General features: G+C 35.7%; 2 protein-coding genes and 1 long non-coding RNA gene across 5 annotated transcripts in view; 1 reads left to right on the forward strand and 2 right to left on the reverse strand.

The window, feature by feature from the left end:
• Positions 1 to 3,126, reverse strand: part of LOC114945516 (myelin regulatory factor homolog 1) — a 37,992-nt gene extending 34,866 nt beyond the window's left edge. For 2 of the 3 annotated variants that reach the window (XM_085485917.1, XM_029321778.2), the window contains exon 1: positions 2,441 to 3,125. In XM_085485917.1, coding sequence (XP_085342043.1) covers positions 2,441 to 2,489 — 49 coding nt within the window. In that variant the 5' untranslated portion in view covers positions 2,490 to 3,125. Of the gene's footprint in view, positions 1 to 2,440 lie in introns of all 3 variants that reach the window. The other variant, XM_085485916.1, reaches the window with a different exon arrangement.
• Positions 2,538 to 4,586, reverse strand: LOC146721912 (uncharacterized). Its single transcript, XR_014925448.1, has 2 exons — positions 4,518 to 4,586; positions 2,538 to 2,675 (listed from the first exon to the last, which is right to left on the reverse strand). It is a non-coding gene; the product is annotated as an uncharacterized LOC146721912 (long non-coding RNA).
• A 988-nt stretch (positions 4,587 to 5,574) lies between these two features.
• Positions 5,575 to 9,527, forward strand: Bx42 (Puff-specific protein Bx42). Its single transcript, XM_029321799.2, has 8 exons — positions 5,575 to 6,034; positions 6,279 to 6,432; positions 6,616 to 6,783; positions 6,929 to 7,236; positions 7,338 to 7,473; positions 7,562 to 7,820; positions 8,043 to 8,424; positions 8,533 to 9,527. The coding sequence occupies exons 1-8, from the start codon at positions 6,021 to 6,023 to the stop codon at positions 8,741 to 8,743; spliced, it is 1,632 nt and encodes a 543-aa protein (XP_029177632.2). The 5' UTR covers positions 5,575 to 6,020; the 3' UTR covers positions 8,744 to 9,527.
• Positions 9,528 to 10,105: the final 578 nt, after the last annotated feature.

Below are 10,105 nucleotides of genomic sequence, written 5' to 3' on the forward strand. Positions count from 1 at the left end.
CAAATCTTTAAAAAAAATTAATTATATAAGAAATTTCCTTTATGTCCAATTGAAAGAAGTCGCAAAAACATAACTTGTAATAATAATCCAGGTAGCAAGCACATGTCATTTTGACATCGATGACGTCATTAGAGGTCAAAGTGACAACTGTCAAAAAATTCATCATTATAGATGTCAGTTTGCTACTTGGATGAATTTCATGGGTTCTATCTATGATTTTTCGTATAAATAAATGAAATGCATCCATAAAATCCGACTTAATGAACTGATGACGTAAAAAAAATTTAACGAGAGCTCTTATCTCAAAGATCGCGCTATTAAACGAGACGATACATCCATCTCGAGAGAAGAGAAAGAGAAGCGAAGGAGACATTACGCGCGTTACAACCTCCGACCTACATAAAGAATACCACGCTGGACTCGTTACAGGTGAATGCACTCGGCGTGGAACACGCGGTAAATTGCGAGTGCACACGAAAGAAATACAAATATATCCGCGAGAGAGTGAGATATAACGATTGTCTTGAAAGGTGTCCCAAGTTTTGTAATCGCAATTATTCAGCGGCGTGGAACACGCGGATACGGAGAGCGACGTATTCTCGCATCAGCCGAGAAAATCGACGCTGATGCTCGAGACATCAAACTAAGAGAGGTGCATAACAAGTATGTGAAGGCGGTTTTTCCACAGGTATAGAAGAGAGGAGAGAACCGCAGTCAAGGAAAAAGTAGGATGAACGTATACATATAAGCGGCATGACTTTCCTCTTTTAATCTTTTGAAGTCTAGATTGTCTTTGGGTTTACTAGAGAAACCCTAATAATTAGTGTATCTTTATACTATGCTTCGAATAAAATTGAAATCGTTGCTGGAATATTTTTCCAGCGCTCTTTGTTCTTCATTTCGTCTTTGTTTTAAATATATCATAATGAATGTTTCTGCTAATCTGAAGATAGTCTAATGGAAGAACCAGAATAAAGGATCTTTAAACAAGTTCTTGTTGCGCCTAATTTTAATCCTATTTTCTATCTAATTTATATTTATATATCTGATCAGTAAGTTTGTTTTTTCAGCTATTTATCATCAAATTTAAGAAGGAAACTTTATAAGGAAAGATAATCAAAAGTAAACAAAAGATTAAGAATCTTTCGATTGTTTGCGAAATACAGAGAAAAGGTTCTTTGCACTTTTTATCAAATTTTTTAAATAATGTCGAACAATAAAGAGCAAGTGTTGAACTGACAACCGCGTTTCATTGTTGTCTTTTTATGGATCTAAAAAAAGACCAAAAAGGTGTCAGTGCAAAACCGACTCTCTTCGTTCTCTTCCTAAATGGAGCGACGCAAAGTGGAAAAACACTATAAGGAAATCTTGCAATTGGGTCCTAGACTGTGGACCGATTCCAATAGATCCCATTTCATGATTTTCGATCGCAGGCATCACTGGACCAACCAACAACGTCGGCCACATTCAGCTCCTCTTAACTGTATCTACGTTGAAGGATGAAAACGCATCCGGTGTGCGTTTAAGGTCAACGTACGCGCTCGTGTGGCCACAACACTCGAGAAGAGAAGCGTCCAGCCGAGCGAGCTGTACAATAACGGTGTTGGTGTCAAATTCGCGCGACATTCCGTAGCTATCACCGTGAGCTCGGCTGTCGCTTCGAACGATCCGCGTTTATACGGTTAATGAATCGCGTTTAGAAAATGCGCGTAACACACCTCAATGCAAACAATTCGTGCGATGAACAAATCTATACACATCGTTCAATATGCAACGCAAACAAGAAGGCGCAATCCTGACAGCGCAGCAGATCTCAGAGACGTTCGGAGGATATCGAAAAAACATCCTTTGGATCATCTCTCGGATATGTTCCAAGCAAATTGACGTCATTAAACGTCACACTGATGTCAGTAAACGTCAAACTGATGTCACTAAACGTCAAAACAATCCCTAACACCACACATATCTCGAAGATGTTCAGAGAACATCCTGAGGATGTTCGAATGTCCTCTGGATATTCTTTGAATATCTTTCGGATATGTTATGCTATTAGGGATATCATTCAATGTCAAAATGACGTTATTTTAACGTCTAATGACGTATACTTGCTACTATTGGGATGCTGTTATAGGGAGAGATAATGTTTGGGACACAGCATATCCTAAAAGTAGCAAGCATACGTCATTTGGACATTTAATGACGTCATTAGACGTCAAAATGACATATCCCAGACAGCACCATGTCCAAAATTGGCGCATAAGACATCTTTAGGATGGTTCTAAGATGTCTTTAGGATATCATATCATAGGATTTCTTAATGATGTCTTGTGCACCAATTTTGAACATGTTATCTGGGATGTTCTGGGAGAGAGATGATGTTTGGGATCCAGCGTTCAGCTGCTTTGAGGCGCAGAAATAAAAAAGAGAAGCAAAAACTCACCGAGAATCGCCTGAAGGGTCTGCTCGTCCCCGTCCCCGATGACGTCCATACCTTCGGCGTCGATGGTCCTCGTCGAAGCCCGTTGCTGCGGACCCGATCAACGGGCTCGTCCATTCCGCGACGTTCCGGCCGCGATGAAGACCCGCTCCGTCGCGATGTCCCACATAGCCACCTGACAAAGCTCCTCCGCGCTCGCAATCTCGCTTCTTCTTCTTCTTCCGTTTTTTTCTTCTTTCTTTTTTAAAGATATCCTATATATTAACTCGTTGCACGCGTAACCCTTTCGCGCGAGCCCTCCTTTGCTCGATCCTTACGCACTTTGGCTCCCTTCTCGCTCTCTCTCTCTCTCGCTCTCTTTCTCACTAACTACTCGCCTCGAATCCGCGCGAGCGACTACCGATTACGCGTGTCATCGATACACGGCGGACGCGGCCGAACGAATAGTTTCGCGCGGACGAAGAGATGAACATACGCGTTTATTATTACGCGTGCGCGCGCGCGCACTCCGCTTTTTCTCGCGAGGATAAAAATATATATGTAAAATTCTTTTTATGCGAACAATTACTACTGTAGATGTGTTTTTATACCGTCGTGCGTGGCGTCCTGTTTCTATATAGTCGCGGCGAACTGCTGTTCCGCGCTCGAGTCGCGGTAATACCGTGTCACGGACTAAAATCCGAGCCTCCTCGCGCGATACCACACACACACACACACATACACATATACATACGTATCCACACATACACGCGCGCGCGAAAGAGAGATGTAATGCAGCGGACGATTCTCAGGGCCGTCTCTGTCGCTTTCGAGGCCCAAGTTTCTCTTCTATCCTGAGTAGCAAACTGACATCATTAAATGTCAAAATGACATTTGACGTCTAAAGACATGCTTGATGGGATATGTTATAGCGTTTTCAAATAAAGCAGGTTCGATCGATTCGAGATCGATTAATGATGCGATCGACCAATTACAGCATTTATTCTTCAGAGAAATGACTGCGATTAATTATCGATCTCGGATCGATCAAATCCGCTTTATTCGAAAACGCTATTTTTTTTTAAATCAAACTTTTGATTATTAAAGAAAATGTAGGGAGTAAATATTAAATGTTAGGAATAAGAATTATTTTAAAATTTTAAATTCGAAGATTTTATAAATTATATATAAAAATTATATATATATATGTATACAACAAATACATAAATTTGGATATAAAAAAGGACTAGTAAGGCTAAAAAATTAGTAGTAAGAGCTTTATGTCTGTATTTGTACATCAGTTTTTATATTTTATTTTAAATAAAATTCCTAATATTTAATATTCATTCTATGTTAATCATTTTTTTTCTATATTATTATTTGCTTATAATACTAAAGGAGAGCTGTTTTCCTCTTTGGAATCATATTATATTGTATATTTTTATTAAAAAAACACGGATCTGTAATTTAAAATTGTCGCTGTCTTCTTTTATTTGTTTTTTATAATTAAAATAAGAAATATTATATATAAATAAAAAATAAATAGAAAAATATAGAAAATATATTTTCTATATACGTAGGAAATTATAAAAATTTTTTTTTTAAATACAAAAAATTATTATTATTTTTATCAAATTATTATCATTATTACCATCATATTATTATTATTAATTATTTCTTACGTCTGTGAGTTTATGATGTATATATATATATTTATTATTCTAAAATATATATAATATATAACCTAACCCAAACCGATATTATACATATATTTTTTATACTTGGAGGTTAGAAAGATGTAAAAGAACAGGTAGGGAGAAATAATGCTTAGAAAAAGAAAAAATATAGCTCGGAAGAATAGATTTTGCTACTACGTGTATTACGAAAAATCTATGAAAACGAGAAAAACAACAAAATTACTCACGAATCATCGACACAGAGTAACGTAAATAAAACGTTTCATCTAATAATTGAAATAATGCTCTTGTCTCACTAAACACAATAACTCAATTAAGTAATATATATATATATATACACAATACACATCTCTCACACAGACACATTACAACACAACAATTAATAAATAAACTCATTTACTCACAGACGAATGACTCAAGCGACTCGTAAACGGCGCCATATTACGTTAAAAAAAACGTTCGGAAATCCGTCCGTCAAAGTGCAGAATTTAACCGGCCAATCGGAGTCCGAAGATCCCAGGGTATCGATTCTGTAACTTTTTTTAAAGTGAAAATGTGAAAAATAAAAAATTCTCACCAATCACGCATTGATTTTAAAATAAAATTGATATGCGATTGGCGGAAATTTTTCACTTTTTACGTTTTCACTTTAGAAAAAGTTACAGAATCGATACCCAGGAGAGGTTCATTTGCGCACAGGAGATCAATTGTGTAACTTTTTCTAAAGTGAAAATGTGAAAAGAGAAAATTTTTTTCCAATCGTACATCGATTTTATTTTAAAATCAATGCATGATTGGAAATTTTTCACTTTTTACGTTTTTACTTTAGAAAAAGTTGCACAATCGACTTCCTGTACTAAAGTCACTAGATTTACAAAGTACCGCAATTAGTAACAAAAATTGCCATTTTGACGCAATTTCGAGCTTATATATTTGTTTGAAATGTATTTTATAATTTAATTTTTTGCGAATGAAGAAAAATAAAATCGTAAATCACAAAAAATTGCACAAAAGCTTACACAAAGTGTGCATTGTTTCATTTCTGACGCCATTTTGACTCCAAAGAGGACAATGGATTACGGTACTTTCTAAATCTAGTGACTTTAGGACAACGGATTGCACTTTAGGATAGTTTTCTGTTCCTGCACTAATGAACTAGTGCACAAGTGCACACTAATGCAATAAGAGCCGATTTTTCCAACTTCTCGGTAAGTTTTATCTGACAGGTAGCATACTTTCGTCTCTTTTCAGATAAGTTCTAAAAAAAGAGACAAAGATAAATTACTTGTCGGGTGAAACTTATAGAGAATTGGAACAACCGGCCTTAAGTTAGAGTGAGACAAAATATACTTGTCTCTATTGCACCAGTGTGCACTAGTTTATTAGTGCAGAAACAGAAAACAAATCCTTTGTAAATCTAGTGACTTTAGGCGGCGCGTCGCTGATGCGCATGCGCTGTAATGCGCAGCGTCTAAAGCGTCTTTCTTGTCTCGTCGCTCAACCGAGTGACGTCATCTGTGAAATATTCGTGTAAGTACGCGCGATTGTTAGTTCCCACGAGAAATTCTGTGTATAATTACGTTACGAAAAACGGATAGTCAGTGAAAATTAGAAAAAAGCATTCCGTTTTCTCGATCTCGTCCGATCACGCGAGAACAGGAAACGTGATCAACACGTGGAGGTTACCAAACAGTCCTTCGAGAAGGATTGCAGCGCGGACACGACGAGTTTGGCAATTAATCGACGACGAAGGTCTGTACACGCACGGGACGACCCTGGCGAGAAGGCCGAGTGCCACAGTGAAACGTCCACCACGCCCTTGACGCCACGAGACACAGGGTCTACGGCCGGAAGGAGAGCACGTAGCCGAGCGCCGCCGCCATTCCTGCCCAGCGTTATTAATCACGATGTCTTTAACGAAGTAAGAGCAATTTTTATATTTTTATATTATCTACTTCAAGCATTTCATTCATATACATTTTTCGCACAGTTAAATATATATTATATATATATGTATAATTAATATATATATATGTATATATATACATATATTAAAGTATTTTTAATAATTTTTCATTATTGATAAAAAAAAAAAAATTTTTTAAATTAATTATATAGAGTTGTAGAGTACTATCTCTGATAATAGTCTCTCTTTTATTTTTCAGTTTGTTACCTGCTCCTACTCAAGTAGTATGGGACAAAGACGATGAAGCACGTGAACAGAAACTCCGTCAAAGACCAGTTTCGGCACTTGTGAAAGCTGTTGTTACAGCTCCACCTTATGGACAGCGAAGAGGATGGGTTCCACGCAATCCAGAAGTGAGTATTGCCTGCAATTTGCTAAAAACATTTTAGAAACTATATTACTAATATTTATTAGTATAATTTTTATTAGTATTTTGGTTAAATATAACTTTAACTATTTTTGATTAAATAAAAGATGTATATTAATGAATGATGCATAAAATATTCCAAAGTATAATGCATATACATTATGAATAGGACTTTGGAGATGGAGGAGCATTCCCAGAAATTCATGTGGCACAATATCCACTTGGAATGGGTATTAAAGGCAAAGAAATCACAAGCAATGCTTTGGCAGTACAACTCGATGGTCAGGGAAAAGTAAAATATGATCTTATAGCGAAACAGGGCCATAGTAAAGACAAAGTAAGTTTTGGTTTTTTATGATTACATTTAAAAAAATCTAGTATTTCTTTTATATTTATCTTTTGTGACTGTCTGCTACTTAATTATCTTATAGAAATCTGTTACTTAATTATCTTATAAAAATCTGTTACTTAATTTTTTATAGATAGTGTACAGCAAACTGACCGATTTATTGCCATCCGAAATAACAAATGAGGAAGATCCTACTTTGCAACGACCACCCGATGACGAACTTGCTGAACTTACGGATCGAACGAGAAAGGCATTGGAGAAAATAACAAGATCGAAAATCGCGGCTGCTATGCCAGTCAGATGCGCGGAGAAACAAGCTCCGGCTCAATATATACGTTACACGCCCTCTCAGCAAGGACAATCGTTCAATTCCGGGGCGAAGCAGAGAGTTATTCGCATGGTGGAGGCACAGGTGGATCCGATGGAGCCGCCGAAATTCAAGTATGTAGAGTGAAAATAAGATGACTTAATTAATGAAAATTGTATGAAATTTAACAGATATAAAAACTTAAGTGCATTAATATAAACATTTTCTATTACAGGATTAACAAAAAGATTCCCAGAGGACCTCCATCACCTCCAGCACCGGTGATGCATTCGCCAACCAGGAAAGTCACGGTGAAGGAGCAAAAGGAGTGGAAAATCCCTCCTTGCATCTCCAACTGGAAGAATGCAAAGGTATTTTGAAAAATTTTAAACTCGATATATATAGCGAAATATATGAAAGATTAATACTGAAATATAATACGAAATATATTGCTGACAGGGTTACACCATTCCGTTGGACAAACGTCTTGCCGCGGACGGTAGAGGTTTGCAGCAGGTGCATATCAACGAAAATTTTGCCAAGTTGGCTGAAGCATTATATATCGCTGATAGAAAAGCCAGACAAGCTGTTGAAATGCGTGCACAGTTGGAGAAAAAGTTGGCTCAAAAGGAAAAGGAGAAGAAAGAGGATCATTTGAGGCAGCTCGCCCAAAAGGCCCGAGAGGAGCGCGCCGGATTGAAATCTAGCGCGACATTAGGTTTGTATATATGTATTCCATCTGCTACTTTCATATAAATATTTATTATATATGTATATTTTTATATATACTTATATATATTTATATTTATATTATATTTATTTTATATTAGACATTTATATTTTTATATTTATTATGTTATATATATATATATTTGCATATATAAAATCTATTGCAATGAAGATTTAAATAACAAATGTTGGCATGATTTTTTTTTTACAGATAAGACTGAAGAAATTCGCGAACGGGACCAACTTAGACAGGAACGGCATAAAAATCGTGCTCGCGAACGTAATTTAGCTCGTGCTGCTCCCGACAAACGTTCTCGTTTGCAACGCGAACGTGAGCGTGACATTAGCGAGCAGATAGCACTCGGCTTACCTGCGAAGAGTATACCCAATACGGGAGAGGCGCAGTTCGACCAGCGTCTCTTTAATAGCAGTAAAGGCTTGGATAGCGGCTATGGGCAGGAGGACGAATATAATGTGTACGATAAACCATGGAAGGATGGAAATTCAATTGCTTCACATATTTACCGTCCTGGTAAAAATATTGACAAAGATTCGTACGGGGACGATTTAGAAAAATTGATCAAAACAAATAGGTAAAGTTTCTATTTCTATTTTTGTTCTTATAGAGCGCGCAACACTTAAAATATTTTGCACGATATTATATATATGTAAACTTAACACAAAATTATTTTCTATTTTAGATTCGTTCCCGATAAACAATTTGGTGGCACTGACAGATCGGCCACCCGATCAGGACCGGTACAGTTTGAGAAGGAGGAAGAAGATCCCTTCGGTTTAGATCAGTTCTTGAAGCAGGCCAAGCGCGCCAGTAGTAGCTCAACAACGACGAAGCGCAAAGATGAGCGCGAACTACGTAGGGATGAGCGTGAAAGTAAACGAAGAAAGCATTAAAATTCTTTCGTTTTTAATTAGATTTTATTTTTTATTTTTTTTTTTATTATTGTCTTTTGAATCTTTCAAATGTCTTGTGCAGCTGGCGCACGAAAAGTCGCCCTTTACGTACATGATGGGATTTTAGAAAGGGCTTCCTTTCCACGCACCGGTCACAAAATATCATGACCAACATGTGCGGGTCGCAAATCGGCCGAGAGTGTGGAAGTTTGACGCACGAGGCGTCGCCTCGTGCGTCAAACTTCCACACTCTCGGCCGATTTACGATCCCTCGCACTTGTTAGCTAATATACTATAAAAATAGAAAATGGAAATTATGTACGATATCTAGGTTGTATATTAATTAATAATATATATATTTATTATAATAAATAATATAGTATATAATCATTCTATGTAGTTCTATCTTGTTACAGAGTTTTCATTTACATAAATATTCTTTATTTTTATATGAAAATGAACAACTTTAACGTAAAACTAGATTTCAGATCAGCGCGTTTTTCTCGGTCACTCTTTTTTTGCGTTAGTTAAATGATTTTTCTTTCTCTTGTTAACTATTTTCTTTTTTATCTGCGCGCGCATTTTAACGATTTGAAGAGTTTTTCTGTTAATGAAAGATTGCTTGGATCAGTTGAAATAGCCGATAGATAATATTAAAGGAAAAGATATATTTATGAATAATAACAAAAATAATGTGATATAATGATAAATGATAATGAATAACGATGTACATTCTTGTACATAATAATAAATAATATAATAATAAAAAATGTTATTTATTTAATTAATTCTTGATTATTTTACTTAATTAAGTAATGGCAGAACTCTCGAAATTATATATGATTAATTGTTGTGATTGTGTTTGATTTGTGTGTGAGTAATTATTATAACAATATAATTTTTGTTTTAAAATATTAAAACAATGGCAATATTTATTAAAGATCTCTTAACGTTTTTATAGATTATTATAAATTCTTACAATACAATAATATTTCAATGTAACAAATCTTATATTTTTTATACGATTAAATTTATTAAGCTAGAATTTTTAATATGCTCTACTTAAATCGATAAAATTACGATATTTAACAAAATGCGAGTTATTCTGTGTGCTCTTTGCTATCCTGAATGACATTATTTATTCGAACCAGTTATTTAATTGTAAATTGGAATTTTATCACCTACTTCATTCATCACGTGACCACATGATCATGCGTAAAGCGAGAAATTGAATGGAAAATAAAACGAGCAATTTCCATTTTGCATATGTATCATTAAAATAGAATGGAAGTTAAGATTCCACAGATGAATACCAGGCAACCTTGATTCCGAGGGTCTCAGAATAATGTGATTCTATTATAG

Source organism: Nylanderia fulva, unplaced genomic scaffold, assembly GCF_048542155.1.
Source record: "Nylanderia fulva isolate GAGA-0341 unplaced genomic scaffold, ASM4854215v1 Scaffold4, whole genome shotgun sequence".
NCBI lineage: Eukaryota > Metazoa > Arthropoda > Insecta > Hymenoptera > Formicidae > Nylanderia > Nylanderia fulva.